The 25,093-nt window shown below is 38.3% G+C and overlaps 1 protein-coding gene across 5 annotated transcripts in view; it reads left to right on the forward strand.

Moving 5' to 3' along the window:
- Positions 1–25,093, forward strand: part of LOC133646480 (rho guanine nucleotide exchange factor TIAM2-like) — a 229,218-nt gene that overhangs the window by 201,041 nt on the left and 3,084 nt on the right. For all 5 annotated transcript variants that reach the window (XM_062041868.1, XM_062041873.1, XM_062041870.1 and 2 more), the window contains 7 exons: positions 8,435–8,614; positions 8,769–8,887; positions 9,852–9,960; positions 16,933–16,991; positions 17,094–17,196; positions 17,485–17,578; positions 19,809–19,963. In XM_062041868.1, coding sequence (XP_061897852.1) covers positions 8,435–8,614; positions 8,769–8,887; positions 9,852–9,960; positions 16,933–16,991; positions 17,094–17,196; positions 17,485–17,578; positions 19,809–19,963 — 819 coding nt within the window. The remainder of the gene's footprint in view (positions 1–8,434; positions 8,615–8,768; positions 8,888–9,851; positions 9,961–16,932; positions 16,992–17,093; positions 17,197–17,484; positions 17,579–19,808; positions 19,964–25,093) is intronic.

The following is a 25,093-nucleotide window of genomic DNA, read 5'->3' on the forward strand; positions in this document are numbered from 1 at the left end:
GTGTGTGTGTGTGTGTGTGACACACACACACACATATATATACTTTGTATATATACACTGCTCAAAAAAATTAAAGGAACAGTTTTTTATCAGGGTATGGCATGAATTCAATTGCACTTTTCTGATAACGTTTTGGTCAGGTACGTGGCAGAGGGGGTTGTTAATCAGTTTCAGCTGCATTGGTGTTGATGGAATTAACAACAGGTGCACTAAAAGTGGCAACAACTAGATGGCCCCCAAAACAGGACTGGTTTTGCAGGTGGAGGACAATTCAAGTTCCTCCCTCTTGATCTTTTTTAACTGTTTTTCCACAAGTGTTGGCTTTAGCTAGAGTCATTATCACGACTGGGAGCATGAGGTGATTTCTTAACCCTCCTGAAGTTGCGCAGATTGTCCTACTCCTCCAGGATGGCACATCCATGCGTGCTGTTACAAGAAGATTTGATGTGTCTCCCAGTACAATCTCCAGAGCATGGAGGAGATTCCAGGAGACAGGCAGTTACTCTAGGAGAGTTGCACAGGGCCGTAGACGGTCCTCATCCCATCAGCAGGACCGATATCTGCTGCTTTGTGCAAGGAGGAACAGGTTGAGCACTGCTCGAGCCCTACAGAATGACCTCCAGCAGGCTACTGGTGTGAATGTCTCTGCCCAAACAGTCAGAAACAGACTTCACGAGGGTGGCCTCAGGGCACGACGTCCTGTAATGTGCCCTGTGCTCACTGCTCAGAACCGTGGAGCTTGATTGGCATTTGCCATAGAACACCAGAATTGGCAAGTCCGCCAGTGGCGCCCTGTGCTTTTCACAGATGAGAGCAGGTTTACCCTGAGCACCTGTGATAGACGTGAAAGGGTCTGGAGAAGCCAAGGAGAGCGCTATGCTGCCTGCAACATCATTCAGCATGACCCGTTCGGTGGTGGGTCAGTGATGGTCTGGGGAGGCATTTCCATGGAGGGACGAACAGACCTCTACAGGCTAGAGAACGGCAGTCTGACTGCCATTAGGTATCGGGATGAAATCCTTGCACCCATGGTCAGACCCTACGCTGGTGCAGTAGGTCCTGGGTTCCTCCTGATCCACGACAATGCCCGGCCTCATGTGGCAAGAGTATGCAGACAGTATCTGGAGGATGAAGGAATTGACAATTCATGGCCCTCACGATCACCTGATCTAAACCCGATAGAACACCTCTGGGACATAATGTTTCGGTCCATCAGACGCCGCCAGGTTGCTCCTCAGACTTTACAGGAGCTCACTGATGCCCTTAGACAGATCTGGGTGGACATCCCACAAGACACCATCCGTCGTCTCATTAGGAAAATGCCGCGACGTTGTCAAGCATGCATACAAGCACGTGGGGGCCACACAAGATATTGAAAATAATTTTGAGTTGCAGTAATTGAATTTAGGCAAAATGGACGAGCCTGCCACATAATTTTTTCACTTTGATTTTTGGGGTGTCTATATACTGAGCCCTCTGTAGGCTGAAAACTTTTATTTCCATCAAAAGATGTGGCATCCTTTTGTTCCTGAGACATTAAACTGTTCACATCAGTATAGATATCCGACATTTTTTTTTTCACCATTGATTTTTTTGAGCAGTGTATATATACACTCTCGGGCTGGGCGATATGAGAAAATTAATCGTGATAATTTTTTGCCATGTCTTCCGATCTTGATTAATATCACAATTTGTTTTCTGAATTTAAGTCGGATTGTTCTATGCAGGATTATAGCAAGCACTGTTGCATCCCTACTGTTTACTATTGCAGTATTTTGTAACAGAAATTTCCACCATGTTTGATCGAGCAAATATATGCTAACACCTGACAACTGTTATTTTGTTCATATCTATATTTGTGTTTACCATAGGTGCAACAGTACATGTAACCCACGCTACGTTCCATACCTGGTTTTAGGGCCACGGTTTTGCTTCTTTTTCGGTGCATTTTGTGGGAGGAAAGAACGTTTTTCTTCTCAAATGTATTTTATTTTGCTTGTCATCACATACTTCATTCTGCAGTTAAAGTATCAGTGGTGTACTGACTACTACGACACTTTTATTTTAAGTTAACATTTACTAAACAACACTTTCAAATGGTAAATTATGAATTGTATTCTTTAATTGCTTGTATACATCAGTGCTTCTCACCAGTGCTTTGGCAAACAAGTGGTGACCCAGTTTGTGGAGTTTTTTAAAACTCAAATTTTGTGGCATATCTTGAATAAAATACATTAACGTGCAGTTTGAATTTCAGGTACTGTAAAATAATGTGTACCAACATAAAACACATTTAATGATTATTTCAAGAACAAAATATTTATTTACCCTCAAACTCAAAAATGATTTGAACACAAAGTGTCTGTATGGAGAGTTTTTTAGTACTTGTTATATCAGAGGAGTTGAATCTTTGCAAACACAAACAAAAAGTGTGAAAATATTTAGGTATAAAAATGCCTTTTTCTGATTAAATTAGTGGGTGTTTATTCTGCCACTTGGGACTAAAAAAGACTCCTGTGAGTGCCTGCAAGTATGCCTTCAGGGCGGGATTACTGGTAAACTGCAGCAGATAGGGGAAACTAAAGTGTGTCACGAAAGCCGCTGCTCTTTTTAAATGTTGTTTCAACTTCTATACTAGTGTTAGTCATGTTTCTTTATTTTATTCTTCTCGGCTGCACTTCGAGCTATGTGAGGGGGACAAGGCACAACGCTGATTGAACATTAATTACGTCGTGACGAGCCTGACTTTTGCACCGTGGAACGGGAGGTCACGCACATGCACGGACAAAAACACTTTCACAAAATCAAACGTACACAGACACACACACACACACACACACACACACACACACACACACATCCACAGACACACACACAGGATCACGGTCATTAAAGATGGATTGTTCCTTGCAGGATTATACCGAGCTTCCCTACTGTTTACTACTGCGGTAACTTCTTACAGTCAGTTCCGCCATGTTTGATTAAGGAAATATGCTAACAGCTGATCACCGTGATCAAACTCACATTAATTGTGATCAATGATCATGATCATATAATTGCCCAGCCCTAATATTTACATGTGTGTGTGTGTGTGTGTGTGTGTGTGTGTGTGTGTGTGTGTGTGTGTGTGTGTGTGTGTGTGTGTGTGTGTGTGTGTGTGTGTGTGTGTGTGTACAGTATGTATATGTGTATATATGTATATATATGTATGTATGTATATATATATATAAATATGTATGTATGTATACATATATATATATACATAATTGTATTCTGTTTTTATTTACCATTTATACAACGTGCCAACGTCACTGGTTTTATATATATATATATATATATGTATATATATATATATATATATATATATATATATATATATATATATATATATATATATATATATATATATATATATATTACGGATGTCGGCCGATAAATGCGTTAAAATGTAATATCGGAAATTATCGGTATCGGTTTTTTTATTATCGGTATCGTTTTTTTTTTGGTTTTTTTTTTTTTTTTTTTATTAAATCAACATAAAAAACACAAGATACACTTACAATTAATGCACCAACCCAAAAAACCTCCCTCCTCATTCACACAAAAGGGTTGTTTCTTTCTGTTAATATTCTGGTTCCTACATTATATATCAATATATATCAATACAGTCTGCAGGGATACAGTCCGTAAGCACACATGATTGTGCGTGCTGCTGGTCCACTAATAGTACTAACCTTTAACAGTTAATGTTACTCATTTTCATTAATTACTAGTTTCTATGTAACTGTTTTTATATTGTTTTACTTTCTTTTTTATTCAAGAAAATGTTTTTAATTTATTTATCTTATTTTATTTTATAATTTTTTTTTAAAAGTACCTTATCTTCACCATACCTGGCTGTCCAAATTAGGCATAATAATGTGTTAATTCCACGACTGTATATATCGGTTGATATCGGTATCGGTTGATATCGGTATCGGTAATTAAAGAGTTGGACAATATCGGAATATCGGATATCGGCAAAAAGCCATTATCGGACATCCCTAATATATATATATATATATATATATATATATATATATATATATATATATATATATATATATATATATGTATGTATATATATATATATATATATATATATATGTATATATATATATATATATATATATATATATATATATATATATATATATATGTATATATATATATGTATATATATATATATATATATATATATATATATATATATATATATATATATATATATATATATGTATATATATATATATATATATATATATATATATATATATATATATATATATAAAACCAGTGACGTTGACCACTGTTTTTTTTAATATATATATATGTGTGTATGTATGTATGTATATATATATATATATACTGTATATATATATATATATATATATATATATATATATATATATATATATATATATATATATATATATATATATATATATATATATATATATATATATATATATGTATATATATATAAAAAAACAGTGACGTTGGCACGTTGTATAAATGGTAAATAAAAACAGAATACAATGATTTGCAAATCCTTTTCAACCTACATTCAATTGAATAGACTGCAAAGACAAGATACTTAATGTTCGAACTGGAAAACTTTGTTATTTTTTGCAAAAATTAGCTCATTTGGAATTTGATGCCTGCAACATGTTTCAAAAAAGCTGGCACAAGTGGCAAAAACAAAGCAAAGTTGAGGAATGCTCATCAAACACTTATTTGGAACATCCCACAGGTGAACAGGCTAATTGGGAACAGGTGGGTGCCATGATTGGGTATAAAAGCAGCTTCCATGAAATGCTCAGTCATTCATAAACAAGGATAGGGCGAGGGTCACCACTTTGTGAACAAATGCGTGAGCAAATTGTTTAAGAACAACAGCAGCTATTGCAAGGAATTTAGGGATTTCACCATATACGGTTCGTAATATCATCAAAAGTTTCAGAGAATCTGGAGAAATCACTGCACGTAAGCAGCAAGGCTGAAAACCAATATTAACTGCCCGTGACCTTCGATCCCTCAGGCGGTACTGCATCAAAAACCGACATCAGTGTGTAAATGATATCACCACATGGGCTCAGGAACACTTCAGAAAACCACTGTCAGTAACTACAGTTCGTCGCTACATCTATAAGTGCAAGTTAAAACTCTACTATGCAAAACTAAAGCCATTTATCAACAATACCCTGAAATGCCGCCGGCTTCACTGGGCCTAAGCTCATCTAAGATGGACTGATGCAAAGTGTTCTGTGGTCTTACGAGTCCACATTTCAAATAGTTTTTGGAAACTGTAGATGTCGTGTCCTCCGGAACAAAGAGGAAAAGAACCATCCGGATTGTTATATGCGCAAAGTTCAAAAGCCAGCATCTGGGATGGTATGGGGGTGTATTAGCGCCAAGGCATGGGTAACTTACACATATGTGAAAGCACCATTAATGCTGAAAGGTACGTACGGGTTTTGGAGCAACATATGTTTCCATCCAAGCAATGTTATCATCAAGCAACGCCCCTGCTTATTTCAGCAAGACAATGCCAAGCCACATTCTGCATGTGTTACAACAGCGTGGCTTCGTAGTAAAAGAGTGTGGGTACTAGACTGACCTGCCTTTAGTCCAGACCTGTCTCCCATTGAAAATGTGCGGCGCAATATGAAGCTTAAAATACCACCGGAGACCCCCAGACTGTTGAAGAACTTAAGTTGTACATCTAGCAAGAATGGGAAAGAATTCCACCTGAAATGCTTTAAAAATTGGTCTCCTCAGTTCCCAAACATTTACTGAGTGTTGTTAAAAGGAAGGGCCACGTAACACGGTGGTAAATCTTCCCCTGCGGCAACTTTTTTGCAATGTGTTGCTGCCATTATATTCTAAATTAATGATTATTTGAAAAAAAAAAAGTAGTTTCTCAGTTCCAACATTAAATATGTTTATTCAATTGAATAAACGTTGAAAAGGATTTGCAAATTATTGTATTCTGTTTTTGTTTACGAATTACACAACATGCCAACTTCACTGATGTTGGGTTTTGTATATTTATACTGTATATTGATATGTGTGTGTATATATTAGGGCTGCAACAACTAATCGATTAAATCGATTAAAATCGATTATTAAAATAGTTGCCGATTAATTTAGTCATCGATTCGTTGGATCTATGCTATGCGCATGCGCAGAGCTATTTTTTTTATTTTATTTAAAAAAACAACTTTTTTTTTTTTTTAATAAACCTTTATTTATAAACTGCAACATTTACAAACAGCTGAGAAACAATAATCAAAATAAGTATGGTGCCAGTATGTTGTTTTTTTTAATGAAAAATTAGGATTACCTCCAAATTCTTCAGGACAACCTAAAATCATCAGCCCGGAGGTTGGGTGTTCCAACAGGACAATGACCCCAAAACACACGTCAAAAGTGGTAAAGGAATGGCTAAAATCAGGCTAGAATTAAGGTTTTAGAATGGCCACCCCAAAGTCCTAACTTAAACGTGTGGACAATGCTGAAAGAACAAGTCCATGTCAGAAAACCAACAAATTTAGATGAACTGCACCAATTTTTTTAAGAGGAGTGGTCAAAAATTCTACCAGAAGCTTGTGGATGGCTACCAAAAGCGCCTTATTGCAGTGAAACTTGACAAGGGACATGTAACCGAATATTAACATTGCTGTATGTATACTTTTGACCCAGCAGATTTGGTCACATTTTCAGTAGACCCATAATGAATTCATAAAACCAAACTTCATGAATGTTTTTTGTGACAAACAAGTATGTGCTCCAATCATTCTATCACAAAAAAATAAGACTTGTAGAAATTTTTGGAAACTCAAGACAGCCATGGCATTATGTTCTTTACAAGTGTATGTAAACTTTTTGACCACTACGTTATATACAGAAAGGAATATGAAATTCGCAACTCTGGTCAATGAATCAAATAGTAAAAAATGAATATGAAAAGAAAAGCATTTGCCTTATTTGGCCCTGTAAAATCAAAAATAATCCCACACTTGGGGATTTTTCCTTTTTCTTAGTTCAATTAAGATCAATGATGGAGACCGCTGTCAACCGCGGCACCACTCTTCCTCCAGTACAAGCTGTCACTTGTAAAATGAGAAAAGTACTTCTTATAAACACTGTTTGGCGCTTTGACAGCAGCTCTATCGGTCACGCTTTTTTGTCTTAAAGTGACATACGCATTGAAGCTCCGAGGAACACCGAATGCCACCCAATGGCATCGATGCTTCAGTATTGTTTGACCCATCACTCCCTTTTAGTTTCTGCTGATAAACATTCTGGCCCTTGGGGAAAAGTTATAGAGGACCCCTGATGTAGACTGTTCATTATTCTTAAATAGTGATGTGCAAGCAATGCACATCTTTGCACAAGGAACTGACTAAGTATGTAGTTGCCATTTTGAGTGTAGTTGTGACTCTGCGTGATACAGAAAATCAGAAATAGCACAGCCTGATCACATCCAGCTGATTCAAGGACATGCAGGAAATCTGGGGGTGTTTGTCAAGTCTATATACATAATTAGATGACCATCTTGGCCTTCTTCATCACTCCCTTCCTTTTCACATCATGCCACAGGCTTTGGGTTGCCTTAGCTTCGTTGTTTATCTGTCGACTCTGTAATTGCCTGCCAATTACTCTGGGAGGTGTCGATTGGGCTGCCTGTCTGCATCTGGGAGTGTTATAATTAATACTTTAATGGCCCCCCACAGTCAGCATCATGCAAGCACGCTGCTCAACGAAAAGGTCATCACTTTGCCATAAAATTTGCCTTGTAGTATAACTTACATTACTCTATTTTGATAAACAAAGCGCTTTTTCCACTATGAATTAAGACAATGTAAAAAGCAATAATTTGCCTTTCCAATGAAACACTGCAAAAAGCAAATTGAGTGTTCAAGGTAGGTTAAGGAGAAGCTTACACTACGCCCTGCTGGAGGTATCTTATTGCACCATGAACTGCACTGGACAACCACACTGTATATGTGAGTGTGAATGGTTGTTTGTGTATGTGTGTGCCCTGTGATTGGCTAGCGACCCAGTCCAGGGAGTAAACAAGCTCTTGCCCAAAGTTTGCTGGGATAGGCTCCATCTTACCCATGACCCTAATAAGCGGTGTATAAAATGGATAGTGTTTTTCATATTTTTGTGTAATGCACACAAAACAAAACCCTTTATAATAGAAAATTATTTTAAAATTGATTTGTGGTTATGAGTTATATATATTCAGTTGCCACGCATCTGTTATAGCACAATTGCTGTATTGTGTTATTGTTGCCATTGTGGGTGTAATGCTGTGACAGTACTGTATTGTAAATGACTTAATCCCACTCTTAATTGGTAATAATTCAGTGTATTTGTTTTGCAGCCAAGACCGATCGGGCCTTTAAGGAATTCTTGGACGCAAGGAACTCCACCAAGCAGCACTCATCCACCCTGGAGTCCTACCTGATTAAACCAGTGCAAAGAGTTCTCAAGTACCCCCTGCTGCTCAGGGAGCTGGTTTCTCTCACTGATGCCAACAGCGAAGAACACTTGCACATCACAGGTAGGCTTACACCAAAATATATACACAGTATATAAGCACACACACAGGGAGGCAAGCAGTATTTGCACTAGTCATTCAGTATTATGATGTCCCCTGTGGGCTATGTCAAAGACTTGATCCTTGCTAATACTTTCCTTTGTTCATCACCGTGCAGAGGCGCTCAAGGCCATGGAAAAGGTGGCCAGCCACATCAATGAGATGCAAAAAATCTACGAGGATTACGGCTCCGTCTTTGATCAACTTGTCGCCGAGCAGGCCAGCCACGATCGAGAGGTAAGCGCATACTTTACAAGTCAAAAGACACTGATTTAGCGCACAAATCTTAAACTGCCCCAATAAGAATGTTCCTCTTTTAGAAATTAAGTTGGTAGCTCTGCTATTTGTGCTGTTGATGCCATATTTTGTTCTTTTGCATTTGGGGTGTGAATACATCTACAAATTGATAGAATAATTAGTTGGCATAGCAATTCGAAGGGAATGGTTATTAAAATGTCACTTGCGCTTAAATGGGTATCAGATAAAAAGCACACATTATGACGTACAAATACCGTAATTTCCGGACTATAAGCCGCTACTTTTTCCCCTCGTTCTGGTCCCTGCGGCTTATACAAGGGTGCGGCTTATTTACGGCCTGTTCTTCTCCGACACAGACAAAGAGGATTTTGGTGGTTTTAGTACGCAGGAGGAAGACGATGACGCAATGATTAAAGACTGACTTTTCATATACCGGTAGGCTGGTTATTTTGATAACGTACAGGCGAGCACTTTGTATTACTTTGCACCTTTGTATTATTTGTACTCTGCACGAATGCTGTTCGCCATGTCAAAGATGTGAAAGTTTGATTGAATGATTGAAAGATTTATTGTTAATAAATGGGGCGCTTTGCGTTCCCAAACAGTCATCTCTGTCCCGACAATTCCCTCCGTGGTAGCAGGAACCCCTATATACTACGGTAATTACACATCAAAACCCTGCGGCTTATAGTCAGGTGCGGCTTATATATGGAGCAATCTGTATTTTCCCCTAAATTTAGCTGGTGCGGCTTATAGTCAGGTGCGGCTTATAGTCCGGAAATTACGGTAAGTATAAATAAATTATAGTGTTCATCCCCTCTCAACCACTGCTGCTCTATATCCAGTTCTCAACTGAACCTTTTACAAACTAGATTTAAATCAGTACAATACATTTGTCAGGATGGCTGGCCATGGTGACCAAAGATGTGTGCGTGTCCCACAGGTCACTGAAATCTCTATGGGAGAGTTTCTCCTACATTCTACTGCAGTCTGGCTCAACCCACATTCTTCATTGGGCCGTATGAGGAAAGACCCTGAAATGACCGTGTTTGGTAAGTCTGCCTCCTCTGACATGGTATTCTGTTTTAGGGATATAACGGTTAACGGTATAATGATACACCGTGGTAAAATTCCAGACGCTAAGTAGTACCTTTTAAATTTATAATTACAGAAAAAACGTTATTTAGTAATGCATTTTAGGCAACACTGCTTACTTCCTGGAAATTGAGTCACAGCAGCTTTGGCGCATACACACTAGCGTTGTTTGGCTAAAAAAACATGTCGGAACAAAACTACACTGACTTTGCTACGGAAATTTCCCCTCGGAGTAAACAGAGTTGAGTGAGAATTCCCTCGCTTCATTTCTGTGGAGTCTCACCGTTCATTTAAGAGCCGACTGCAGATTTTAGATGGCGACAGTTGTGGACAATATTGGAGACACTCATTCTGAAACTGAAAGTACACAGCGGAGGAGAAAACTATTTGAGGTTGCTTTCATTTTCTCAATGTCCTTTAGCTGCTGTGACTACAGAGTTCATGACGTGAGGAAACATGCAGCAGGCGATGTGTCGGGAACGTTGCCACAACTTCTTTATAGAGTCTTGCCGTTTGTTTCCTGGGATACTCACGCGTCTTTTATTTAACTGCTAACTTCATCAGTGTTCCAATAACATCAATATTATATATCAATAATAAAATATTTGATTCCCGAGCGTGGCCACTGCTGCTGCTCACTGATTCCCTCACCTCCCAGAGGGTGGAACAAGGGGAGGGGTCAAATGCAGAGGGTATTTGCACCACATCTAGTGTGTGTGTGACTGTCAGTGGTACTTTAACTTTATCTTTATTAGCTCAAATGTTTTGTCATCTCATCGAATTGAACGCAGGCTGGGAAGTTTGTGTATTAGATGTGAGAGGTATGACTCTTGTTTATTTTTGTTGGCCAAACTGTTGCACTGAACCACTTGGTGTTGATGGAGAAGAGCAAAGCGTGTTTATTCAACGTTATCTTCATTAGCCAAACTGCCTTGTGTTTCATATTGATATCAAAAAGTAAACACCACGTTTTTTTACATTACTTGGGTTTTTTTTCATGTCAAATATGTATTACTTTAAAAACCAGACATAGCATTTTTTAAATGTTTTATTGTGTATAGTTAATTCCTATTCCACTTATTTCTGCTCAATTTCTTAATTATTTGTCCATATACAGCATGCACAAGTACATACATTAGTAAATGTCAATGTACATAACTTAAATAAATACTTCTATCAAAATGTAAAAATAGAGATAAAGGCATCATGTAATGAGAAAAAGATGACACGTTGATAATATTAATGAACAAAAAGACAAATATTTGTCTTTAAATATATGGATAACGTTTATCTACAGCCTTTTTATTATACATTACAAATTACATGATGGTGTCCATCCCAACTTATTTTACCTAACATAATCAATAATCGTGATTTAATTCTTAATTCAAAATAATCTGAATTATTATTTTGGCCATAAGCGTGCAGCCCTATATGTAAGATTAAATCTCATACATAAACATTATTTTGATCTATATGGACAAAATTGCAGTTACGTCTTATGGCCACCAGGTGCCACCTTGCAAAAATTCTTACATTTGTTTTTATTCGTTTATCTCGTATGTCCATAAAGTGCTATGTTGCACAGTGTTTACATTTATTTAATTTTGGGTTTTTTTTCTGCCATTTTACTTTGTTTATAATGCTTGTGTTGCTTTTATATGCACATTCAATTACTGCTTGAGGTACATGAAACAGTAGCTATGTGCACAAGGACACATTTATTCAGAACGGGAATAAAAATGCTTAATGTAAACACACGGATCAAAATTTCATTATAATCGAGACGGGTGGTTTATGCCGAAAGTCATTTGGATTGTAGCGCATGAAAACACAACTTCCTGAATTCCGAAATTTGGGTTAGAATTATCCTTACTGCGCATGTCTTTGATGTCAGCTATACTCTGGTGGTTGAGCAGGGCCTAAATTTAATAGTCTCGGAATGAAGCGATTGTCTTGCTACTGTCTCCCCCCCATTCAACATGTACAGTAGTAGCATTATATACTGTTGATTTTGTTGCTTTAAAATGAGACTAGCAAAAACAAAAGTATGGTATAAAGTGTCATGTGTCGATGTAAAATAAAAGGGATTCAGTTGTCTTAACGAGCTGTATTATTCACAACTTCACAGCTAATCCAAGTGCTAACTGCTAGCCTCAAGAAGATACACAGAATGTTGTAGCATGAAACACGCCGCAACCCGTACATAATCACAACATAAACACAACATAAATGGCACAGAACAGCTCCATTTCAAAAAGAGAGATAAAACAAAAGTAGCGAACAGAAGGAAAAAATCAATCAATCAAAGTTTACTTATATAGCCCTAAATCTCGAGTGTCGCAAAGGGCTGCTCAAGCCACTACGACATCCTCTGCTCAGATCCCACATCAGGGCAAGAAAAAACTCAATTCAATGGGATGACAATGAGAAACCTTGTACCCCGGGAAGTCCTGTGGGGAGTGCTCAGAGAGTATGGGTTAACGGACTGTCTTATTGTGGCGGTTCGCTCCCTGTATAATCAGTGTCAGAGCTTGGTCCGCATTGCCGGCAGTAAGTCGGACCCGTTTCCAGTGAGGGTTGGACTCCGCCACGGCTGCCCTTTGTCACCGATTCTGTTCATAACCTTTATGGACAGAATTTCTCGGGGCAGTCAGGGCGTTGAGGGTATCTGGTTTGGTAGCTGCAGGATTAGGTCTCTGCTATTTGCAGATGATGTGGTCCTGATGGCTTCATCTGGCCAAGATCTTCAGCTCTCACTGGATCGGTTCGCAGCCGAGTGTGAAGCGACTGGGATGGGAATCAGCACCTGGATGGTTCTCGCCCGGAAAAGGGTGGAGTGCCATCTCCGGGTTGGGGAGGAGATCTTGCCCCAAGTGGAGGAGTTCAAGTACCTCGGAGTCTTGTTCACGAGTGAGGGAAGAGTGGATCGTGAAATCGACAGGCGGATCGGTGCTGCGTCTTCAGTAATGCGGACGCTGTATCGATCCGTTATGGTGAAGAAGGAGCTGAGCCGGAAGGAAAAGCTCTCGATTTACCGGTCGATCTACGTTCCCCATCCTCACCTATGGTCATGAGCTTTGGATTATGACCGAAAGGACAAGATCATGGGTACAAGCGTCCGAAATGAGTTTCCTCCGCCGGGTGGCGGGGCTCTCCCTTAGAGATAGGGTGAGAAGCTCGGTCATCCGGGAGGAGCTCAAAGTAAAGCCGCTGCTTCTCCACATCGAGAGGAGCCAGATGAGGTGGTTGGGGCATCTGGTCAGGATGCCACCCGAACGCCTCCCTAGGGAGGTGTTTCGGGCACATCCGACCGGTAGGAGGCCACGGGGAAGACCCAGGACACGTTGGGAAGACTATCTCTCCCAGCTGGCCTGGGAACGCCTCGGGATACCCCGGGAGGAGCTGGACGAAGTGGCTGGGGAGAGGGAAGTCTGGGCTTCCCTGCTTAGGCTGCTGCCCCCGTGACCCGACCTCGGATAAGCGGAAGAAGATGGATGGATTTCTCCTTTTTTTTTTTTTTAAGAATTGTTGTATATTCTTGGGTAGCAGCAGGTTATAGTTTGCTTTGTGTATAATTTTAGCTGTTTGTAAATTCACTATGTCGTGGAATTTCAGTATTTTTGATTCAATAAATAAAGGGTCTGTATGTTCTCTATATCCAACATTATGTATTATTCTAACTGATCTTTTTTGTAACACCGTTAATAAATGAAGTGTACTTTTGTAGTTATTGCCCCATATTTCTACACAATAACTCAGATATGGTAACACTAGCGAGCAGTAGAGAATATGAAGTGATTTTTGTTCTATAACATGTTTTGCTTTATTCATTATTGATGTGTTTATTGCTACTTTATGTTGTATATTTTTTATATGAGATTTCCAGTTCAATTTATCATCAATCATTTTGATCAATCATATTTGGTTTCATTTACTCTTTCAATTTCTATTCCGTCTATTTGTTTTTGTGTTTGACTTTCTCTTCTACTGTTACCAAATAGCATTATTTTAGTTTTATTGAGATTCAAAGATAGTCTGTTTTTGGCAAACCATCTTTTTAATTTGTTCATTTCTTCTGTTATTATTTGTATTATCTTCTGTGTGTTATCTCCTGAACAAAACGCAGTTGTATCATCCGCAAATAATACTAACTTTAAATCTTTTGTAACTTTACAAATGTCATTTATATAGAGAACAATACAGTTAGGAGGAGATGCCTCGTTCAGCGCAAAAAATGTGTCTGGTTTGAGCCAGGTTTCGTTGAGACCAATGACGTTAAGATTGTTGTCTCTAATGACCTCAATAACTAATAACGTTTTGGGAGACAATGATCTTATGTTTAAAAAGCCCATATTATAGGTAGTGGGCTGTTTTAAGGAATTTTTGTTAAAGTTATCCGCAGTAGTAATATTAATAATATTGCGTTTATTTTGCCTAGTGCGCTTTAAATAATTTCGACAATATCTAGGAATTGATATGACGGGAATCTTCAGATTGTTTGCTTGGTTCTGCGATACACTGAACTCGTCATAATTTGCCACCTCAGTAGAATGCATGTCCACCTCTGGCACAGTCACTGCAGAAAAAACATTATGTGAGGTGTTTATTATTCTAGGAGAAATACTATGTCTGCAGGGATTTTCCAGCCTGGGGCTGGCTAATTCTAGCTCAACGGGCTTGCTCTAGTGTAGTTAGCCAAGTGTGACTCAAACAATAATCTATGTTCCTAGCCAGGATGATGGCGCCTTCCTGGTTAGGGTGAAGGCCGTCCCTCATCAACAAGCCCGGTTTGCCTCAGAAAGAGGGCCAATTATAAATAAACGTTAGTCCCTGTTGTCTACAAAAACTAGACAGGCATTTGTTAAGCGAGACTAGTCTGCTATACCTCTCATCATTGCCTCTCGCAAAATGATAGATAAATACAGTGATAACGTCGGACAAGCAGAAATGCACAAATCCATGTCTTTTACAGTGGAAATCTACTGCTTCTTCAGCACCTACAGTGAGTGAACTCGTCCAAAAGATGGCGCCATAGCTCAAATAATAACACACTTTTTTCCATTTGTTAGGTTCTGCGCATGTCAAATTAAAGTATTCCGATTTAAGGTGTGATGCATGAAAATGCATGTCAAAATCAGATATTTTTTAAGGACACAGTAACATTTTAATCTGAATGATGATCAGATTAAATAAATGTTGTCCGTGTACTCGTGGCTAGTGTTTTTATCTACAATAATTACTCTTCTACAAAGAAAATCATTTTTAATGTGTTGTTTGTGTTTTTTAATAAAACTTGGTTAAAATATTTTAGTATAAGTACTTTTTGACAATTTTGAGCACATGTAAAAATACCACGATAATAATAACCGTGATAATTTTGGTCACAATAACCCTGATAAGAAATGTTCATACCGTGACATCCCTATTCTGCTTAAAATTAGACTCACCGCCACTTCATAGTGCACCAGGACAAATAAATTAGAACCGCTCACACAAATGTTTAAAAAATCTGCTTAGGGCTGTCAAATGATTACAATTTGTATTTAGGTTACAAAATGATGAATCAGCATTTTGCAACTACAGTCGTTCCTCACCACATTGTGCTTCAAATATTGCGGCTTTACCACATAGCAGAATTTTTAGGAAGTATTATAAAGCATATTCTACAATTTTTTTGTCCTAAATTAAGCATTTTCAAGCATAAATGGCTAAATAAAAAATATTAGTACTGCTGTAATATTGGCAACTTGAGAAGACCAAACCAATCGGAGCATGCTGTTCAGTATCGTGGCCACTGATGGGCTTAGCCTTAGGCAGCATTACTATAATGGATTAAAATAATGTAATGGTGTTATTTCATGTCTGGAAGGCTCTCATAACATATTTAGAAAGTTATAAACAGTTTTTAATGCTCTAGCCAGGAAAAGATTTGCTTTAAAATTAATGATTCTTACTTTTTGTAAACTTATTTATTGAAACAGTACGTCAATACGTAAAAAATCTTAATGCCATTAATCAATTAGTTCCTGCTGTTAATACGTTATTTGGCATACTGCCCTGGTTAAAATAGTTTAAAATGTTAATGTGTGATTTTTGAGAACCTTCATTCTTTATTTGTGATCATGCAGAGATTTGTGTCTTATATTGTGACACTCATTGAACTACACGAGGTAACACAAATACTGTATGTAGGACCTCTAAAGTATAACAGTGCAACTACTGCTACTTGAAGAAATTCCTTGTTGATGAGTGTCATGGCTGCTTTCATTCTACACATGCATACTCTCCTCACAGGCCAACTCCCATATTAATTGGGCGGCATGGCGTAGTGGGTAGAGCAACCGTGCCAGAAACCTGAGGGTTGCAGGTTCGCTCCCCGCCTCTTACCATCCAAAAATCGCTGCCGTTGTGTCCTTGGGCGGGACACTTCACCCTTGCCCCCGGTGCCACTCACACCGGTGAATTGAATGATGAATGATAGGTGGTGGTCGGAGGGGCCATTGGCGCAAATTGCAGCCACGCTTCCGTCAGGGCAACTGTGGCTATGAAAGTAGCTTACCACCACCAGGTGTGAATGAATGATGGGTTCTACATGTAAAGTGACTTTGGGTACTTAGAAAAGCGCTATATAAATCCCAGGTATTATTATTATTATTATTATTATTAATGAAGCGCTAAATAATCCCATTATTTATTCTGTTTCATGTGCAGTTTAGTCTTAATCCTTTTTAAGCGACAGGGTTTTATGGTCGAATCACAGTGTGAAATAGTTGTCAGTGAAACTTCAAAAAATGTGGTTGTAGCTTTTTGGACTTCCGAGTTTACATTTAAAATGCTTCTGAGGGTCGTACCCCTCCAGTTCTCTTCCCCCATGAAGCATTTGACGCCGCATTAAAGATGCTGAGATGTGTTTTCTCTCCTGCCAGTGTTCAAGAAAGCAGTGATATTGGTCTACCGGGAAAACAACAAGCTGAAGAAGAAAATGGTGACAGTCTGCGCTCATTTGCTTTCACATGTTAGGAATGCTATCTTGGCAGAAAATGTCATTTGTTTCCTTTCTCATAATTTTTTTTAACGTGGTGATCAGACCAACCCTCGTTCTTCACTTTCTCATGGCGATCCTGACCCATTCAAGTTTCGTTGGCTCATCCCACTCTCAGCGCTTCAGGTCAGGCTGGGAAATCCAACAGGTAAGAAGCTGGCCTGATGCCACAGTACCCTGACTAAAGCACTCACAAAGATAATCCACTAAATCTGTTTGTTCTTTTCTCATCTCCTCCCTGAACACACACCTAAACTCATTCTCCTTACCCTCTCTCTCTCTGTCTCTCTCACACACACACACACACACACACACACCCACAAACGCACGCACACACACACACACACACACACACACACACTCAATCTCTAGCTAAAATGATGAACCATATTTGGACTGCAAGATTAAAAATGATATTTTCTCTGCTTTCTCCCAGGACCAGGCTCAGAAGGCAGCTGTATCTGGGAGCTGATTCACTGCAGATCTGAAGTGGAAGGAAGACCACAGACGGTCTTCCAGTTGTGTAGCAGGTCAGACCTTTTACATTATTAATACTACAATATGTACCAAGGGGGTCAAAATCGTTTTCATTGAGGGCCACATCGGTTGCTAGTAAAAGTGAATATATGTAAATATTATTGTATAATGAGACATAGGGCGGCGTGACTCGGTTGGTAGAACGGTCGTGCTAGCAACTTGAGGGTTCCAGGTTCGATCCCCGCTTCCGCCATCCTAGTCACTGCCGTTGTGTCTTTGGGAAAAATACTTTACCCACCTGCTCCCAGTGCCCCCCACACTGGTTTAAATGTTACTTAGATAATGGCTTTCACTATGAAACTACTACTAGTCACTACAGAAAGGCGCTATATAAATATAATTCGCACACTCACACAAATAATCACCACATGTTGTTATTATACAGTATGCATGCCTATGCATTTGATTATTATAATTTTTTTGATTACCGGTACAAATTATTGGTTCACTTGCCTTGAAATCATAAGTCAAAGTGGCAAGTAGATATTTATTTTTTCAATAACAATAAATACTGTACATCATACAACAATCAAATTTAGAAGATAAGCAGTTGCATACAGTACCTTTTTACTGTCAAAATTAGAGATGTAATGATATTAAAATCTCATGGTACGATATTATCACGGTATTAAGATCACGGTACGATATTATTGTGGTATATCCATCTATCCATCTTCTTCCGCTTATGTAAAAAATAGACTTAAAATGCCATAGTGTGTAAAATTAAGTGGCAGGAATGTTTAGGGTAAATACACTGACTGTAATTAAACAAATATAATGCTCAAATGTTCTAATCATATTGATTACTACAAACAAGTATTTTTGAGTGCAAAGAATTGTGCAGGAACATCCACTGTGTCTTTTTGAGAAGCAGTGTCCTCTACAGTGGACATTTCTTCTATCAGTTTGGAAAATGCAGTTTCTCTGAAACAATAACTCACATTTTTACTTTCAATAATGTAAATACCTCATAAATTGACATTTAGCTTCGCCAGTTTCATCTTTTTCCGGGTGATGATAGCATATCAAGTAGCTTCGGTGTGCAGCAGTTGCTTTCCCTCTGCACAATATCGTTACATACCCAGTCAAAATTGAAAGAAATACGTTTCGCAAGAAAGATTATGTGCTTTACTGACGCACATTATTTCCAGGCTTTTGCAGGCCACACAGGCTATAGCAGGCCAGATCTGGCCCCTGGACCTTGAGTTTGACACCTGTGGTATATACAATGTACAGGATTTGGGAAGATGGTGATAATGATATCTCACAAGGTACGAAAGCTAGCCAGCTTCATACAGAACTACATAGGACTAATTAGCACTTATTACAAACACAGTACTAATCCGTTCCAAAAGGTCCGACAAAGATTGGATTGTAAAAAAAAAACCAAAGCCATTTTTTCTATAAGAAATAATTTACCATCAGTTCTAGACTCACCACACATTTTATATAGAATAATAATAGTTGTTATATACAGAAAACAATCTAAAATACATAGAAATTACAAATGAAATGGATGAATTAACTAACACCCCTTTTTCTTTATTGAATACTCTTGTTGTCAAAGACCACAATGAGCAGAATAGGGTGTGCGCATGCAAACTTCTCAGTGCGCCCGAGAGCATGCAAATCGTACTTTGCTACAATTCAATAGTGCTTCTTTATCAAAGTACTGGTACTTGCAACTTTTTTTGGCCACGTTGTGTATTATTTTGCAGTTGTACTTAATAAAAAAATGTGTAGGATCGATTAATTGTTTGGACATTCAAATCAATCCTTATATTATATTGCCATTTAATAAATTGACAGATATTTTAACGTCTAAATTACTGGGTGATGTGAGAGGATGAATATCAACGAGTATGTACTGTATATACTTTGAGGCTTTATCACTCAGCTTGTGGACATTTAGTATTGCCTTCTATAAGTGTGATATGGCAATAAAAAGAGACTTTGCAGAGTTGTGGTAAAGTTGCAATTTCTAACGACTTTGCTTAACCAAAATAGTTTAAGTTGATTTGCTCCGTGATGAGAATGAAGCATGTGATCAAAATGGAGAGTCTCTTAATGCTCTGAGAAATTAATATCAGGCTGAATGAATATGGCTCATTTCTCTGGGGAAACACTGGAACTCTCTGAGCAATCCTCTTCATCTGCATTTAGCTGCTGAAAGCATAAGGCAATCACGCCATGTGCTCACCTCATCTTCTCTGTCCTTCTCAGTGCGCCCGAGAGCAAGGTCAACGTCATCAAGGTGATCCGATCCATCCTTAGGGAGAACACCAGGAGGAACACCAGAGGCGAGGCCACCTTGGAGCGGGGCTGCAAAGAGCGTCTGGCCGCCATGCACAGCAACGCACCCTGCACCGCCAAGCAGGGTGAGTCTTCAGAACACTCCTTAAACTTCCTTTACAATCCAGTCTGGTTTCGAAACTTTTTGTTTTCACTTTGAAAAAAAAAAAATCTGTCAGTTTTAAGGAAAACTACGTCTAAAATGTGCAGTTTCACTTTAGTGTTAATTTTGTTGACTAAAAAACTATAATTTTTTTCCTGACTGAAATAGGACCGTAAGAAATCAAAACAAATACATGTTGACTAAAAGAATGACAAAATTGACAATTTAGTCAAAGTATAAATACAAGACGAAAATGTTGACAGAAATCCAATCATATTTAATTTCGTCTTTAGGTATGTGGGACAAGTTAAAGTACCAGTAGAGTGGAAAAACAAGTTGAATGATAATAAATGATAAATGCGCTTTTCTACCTTCAAGGTGCTCAAAGCGCTTTGACAGTATTTCCACATTCACCCATTGACACACACATTCACACACTGATGGCGGGAGCTGCCATGCAAGGCGCTAACCAGCAGCCATCAGGAGCAAGGGTGTCTTGCCCAAGGACACAACGGACGTGACCAAGATGGTAGAAGGTGGGGATTGAACCCCAGTAACCAGCAACCCTCCGATTGCGGGCACGGCCACTCTACCAACTTCGCCATGCCGCCCCTCTACGCCGTTGCCTCTATATTGAAGCTATTATCATATATATCTGATTTATGACACCAAAAGACTTCCATAATTTGAGAATAAATAGGTTCGATTAAAATAGTATCAATCTCATAGAGATTCCCGAGCCATTTTAAGAGATAATGAGGAAGCCAGTCACGTGATCGCTTGACAAAGCAGGAGTAACCACAGATCCCTTCCCATCAACAACAATGCTAATCAAGCAGACTTTGTGAGAGCCAACAACGATTACTTTGGGAAAAATTATGATCCAGTACCTTACATTTTTGAGCCCAAACACAAAGAGGACAAGCAATAAGTTTTAGAAGCCAACTGCTACCCAGATGCAGCTTCATTGTGACACTAGCATCCACAGCATTGCTAGGTGCAAAACATACAAACTAACCATGTTAAACCATAAAACACCATCCATCCATTTTCTACCGCTTATTCCCTTCGGGGTCGCGGGGGGCGCTGGAGACTATCTCAGCTACAATCGGGCGGAAGGCGGGGTACACCCTGGACAAGTCGCCACCTCATCGCAGGGCCAACACAGATAGACAGACAACATTCACACTCACATTCACACACTAGGGCCAATTTAGAGTTGCCAATCAACCTATAGCCCAGGTGCATGTCTTTGGAGGTGGGAGGAAGCCGGAGTACCCGGAGGGAACCCACACAGTCACGGGGAGAACATGCAAACTCCACACAGAAAGATCCCGAGCCCGGGATTGAACTCAGGACTACTCAGGACCTTCGTATTGTGAGGCAGACGCACTAACCCCTCTTCCACCGTGCTGCCCACCCCATAAAACACTTGCTGTACAATTTCCACTCTCATGAGATGGGCCGACCAACAGGACGCTCACATAATTCCGTTTAGATGAAGAATCAATCACAATCCTCACAAAGGGTTTAAAAAAAGTTGCTGCAACAATCGGCTTTTTTTGTCTTTTTCAACCACCCCTTGGACTTAAGAGTCAATCAGCCTGTCGGTCCATGGCCACATTTGTCTACTACTAGGTGAGATATGCATGAATTATAATCTCAAATTTACTTTTAGCAAGTTTGAGACGAAGCAGAAGAAGCCCCCCGCCGGCTTAGTGTGTCAACAACAGCAGGAGGGTATACTAGCATTAATTAGCTCATTGCTATTAATTTGTCGCTAAAATAGTCTGTCTGCGTTGGCGCTTATAATAACAACATCACTCATATTTGGTCAATTTTCAGGTCATGACATGAAAACGGAGTATTGTTGGTGGTTTCTGGATGTTTTTAGAGATTGTGTGATGAGCGTAACATAGGACCCTCGATCTGTTGACTCAATTGTTCGCTATTTATTTACGATTTCGAATGCATAAAAAAAGCCAAACATATTTGTTCTTGATTTACAAAAGGATTGTGAATGATAAACAGCACATCTCCTTCCAATTGTTGCGTATTTCCAGTATGACTGATCTAATAACATGGTCAGAGTGCAGAAGCGTTACTCTAGTGACGTAGAATCTACGGAAATTACCGAAGGTGTTTGGAGCGGAATATTCAAAATGGCTGACTGATTTTGAAACAATTTGTGACATTTTAGACGGTATTTTCACATACTTTGCGGATTGTAAATACAATTGGATATGGTTTAATGGATACAATGAAACACAATTAAGCATATAAATTCACAGTGTTTTGATTTTTCACTGGGAAAAGACGACTGACTGTATTGTTACACACCTCAGTACAATATGTCTTCTACAACTGGAAGAAGACATATGGACACGTTTTACCTTTGCCGCGGTTGACAGCAAGACACGTTGTAAACCCTTTGGCTCAATTTTCTCCAGTAAAAATACAACTAACTTGAAGCACTGTCTGCAGGCTAATCATTAGGACATCTACGCAACAGTAAGTAGGCCAAAGTAAATATTTCGATATTACTCTACTACTACTTTTGTTGTACACCATAAACGAGCTTACCCGCCAATCTTAATAAGCAAGATACAGGTACAGTGCATTGTAATCGATGTCCTCTGCACACTGTTCAGCTATTAATTACACAACATGACAACCCAAATACCAGATTTGTATTTTTTCAAGCTTCTGGTTGTGCTTACCGACCTCGGAGCAATTGTATTTGGTCCATTGTGTATTTGATACATGTGGACTGCAGGTTCAATAAGTGACGCTAGCAAGTACAGGTCAGCAAGCAAGCCCAAAACTTTGATGTTTCATTGACAATATAGAACATTACAAACGGCGCACAAGGTTTTAGTACGACTTTGGTAAGCTACAAAGCTGCACCACTTGATGGATTGTCGGATCATTATAGCTACCGTAGTCAGACGTGCTGTGCTTTAAGATACAGGTATTATCATGGTGTGTAAAAGGACCCAAAAATGACACATTTTAGGAGGCCTATTATCCAAAACCAACTTTTCTTACCTATTGGTTCCTGCTGATGTGTATTTGGGATCTGCAAAAGTCCCAAAAATGTGTGCGCATTCGCCTTTGTCAATAAGCTCCTTTTCCTTTATCCTCTTGTTGTGGGGCATTCGTCCTCTGCAGTTTCCATTTGTAATATAAAGTAGCCTACAATTCTAACTCATATCTGTCAGTAGAAGCGTGGAAGCGCTAAAAACTTCCGGTACAACAAAGATGACAGGGAGAAGACAATGTTGAAGTGGAGTCACGTAAATAAGACCGCTCACAAAACGGCGCATCTTGAAGAAACAGTCAGAAAGCGGCTTGAAGATGGTCTGTGAAACATAATTTATGCAACATTTTGACCAAAGAACCACTATTATGTTATGTTATGTGGCCCACAAGGAAGTATTTCAAATGTAGAAAAAAAAATCTTAATATTACCACTTTAATTCGGTGCGCCTTTTGTATGAAAATAGACCTGAATAGGACCCGCTCATCGGCAGGCGCACCGAAAACTATGGTAGTTTGTTTCTTCATATGACCTTTTTAGCCATTAATTATTTAACATTTGAAAAAAATGCTTACTTTTAGTTAAAATATCAAACATATAGTAAGGTTAGTGTGAAATGTACTTACTGATAGATTCATGAAGTGTAGGTCTTGTTTTTGAGATTTTGCTGCAATAATTTTCAAAAAAGTGGTTTCAAGACAACTTCAAAGATGCGTTGTCCTTTATACTTTATATTCTAGTCAACGAAATTTACTGTAATTTTAGTCGAGTAAAATGTTGAGGAATGTACTCGACTAAAAATGAAATCAATTTAGATTACACATTTTTGTTAAGACTTTGACGATGAGGGAAAGTAGAACATATTGTTGATTGCTATAACAAAAGTAGAACGCATTGTTAGTTGCTATGAGAAAAGTAGAACGCATTGTTGGTTGCTATAATAAAAGTAGAAGATATTGTTGGTTGCTAAAAGAAATATAAAATGCAGTGTTGGTTGCTGTGAAGGAAAGTAGAATGTTTTGTTGGTTGCTGTAAGACAAGTAAGAACATATTGTTGGTTGTTATAAGAAAAGTAAAATGTATTTTTGGTTGCTATAAGAAAAGTAGAACGCAGTGTTGGTTGCTATGGAAAAAAAATAGAACGTACTGGTGGTTGCTATAAGAAAAGTAGAACGTATTATTGGTTGCTATAAGAAAAGTAGAACAAATTGTTTGAAGCTATGAAAGAAAGTAAAACATATTGTTGGTTGTTATAAGAAAAGTAAAATGCAGTATTGGTTGCTGTGAAGGAAAGTAGAATGTTTTGTTGGTTGCTATGGAGGAAAGTAGAATGTTTTGTTTGTTGCTATGAAGGAAAGTAGAATGTATTGTTGGTTGCTATGAAGGAAAATAAAACATTGTTGGTTGCTGTAAGAAAAGTAGAATATATTGTTGGTTGCTATGAAGAAAGTAAAACATTGTTGATTGCTTTAAGAAAAGCAGAAATGTATTGTTGGTTGCTATGAATGAAAGTGAAACATATTATTGGTTTCTGTAAGTAAAGTAGAACATATTGTAGGTTGCTATAAAAAAAGAAGGATGTATTATAGGTTGGTATAAGAAAATAATAATCTATTAGTGGTTGCTATAAGAAAAGAAGGATGTATTATAGGTTGGTATAAGAAAATAATAATGTATTATTGGTTGCTAAAAGAAAAGTAGAATGTATTGTTGAGTTGAGTTTGAGTTTATTTCGAACATGCAAGCATACAACATGATACATCACAATTTCCAGTTTCTCTTTTCAACATGTTCGAAAAGGAGTAGGAAGAAGCAGAGCTTATTTAATCCTACCCCTTTTCTTTAAATAACAGTTGCTAAAACTTTTTGTTCACTTCCTGTTCACAATTTATTCACAATAAACTCCATAAATAATCACAATAAAAATAAATAAATAAATAATAGTAATAATTTAATAATAATAATTGGTGAAGTAAGTCATATTTCATATGATGAGATAAGTAAGATTACTTTAAAAATGAATGAATGGATGGATGAAATAAATTGAGAATGTTTATTGTTGGTTGCAATAAG

The sequence above is a fragment of the Entelurus aequoreus genome, linkage group LG03 (genome assembly GCF_033978785.1).
Source record: "Entelurus aequoreus isolate RoL-2023_Sb linkage group LG03, RoL_Eaeq_v1.1, whole genome shotgun sequence".
NCBI lineage: Eukaryota > Metazoa > Chordata > Actinopteri > Syngnathiformes > Syngnathidae > Entelurus > Entelurus aequoreus.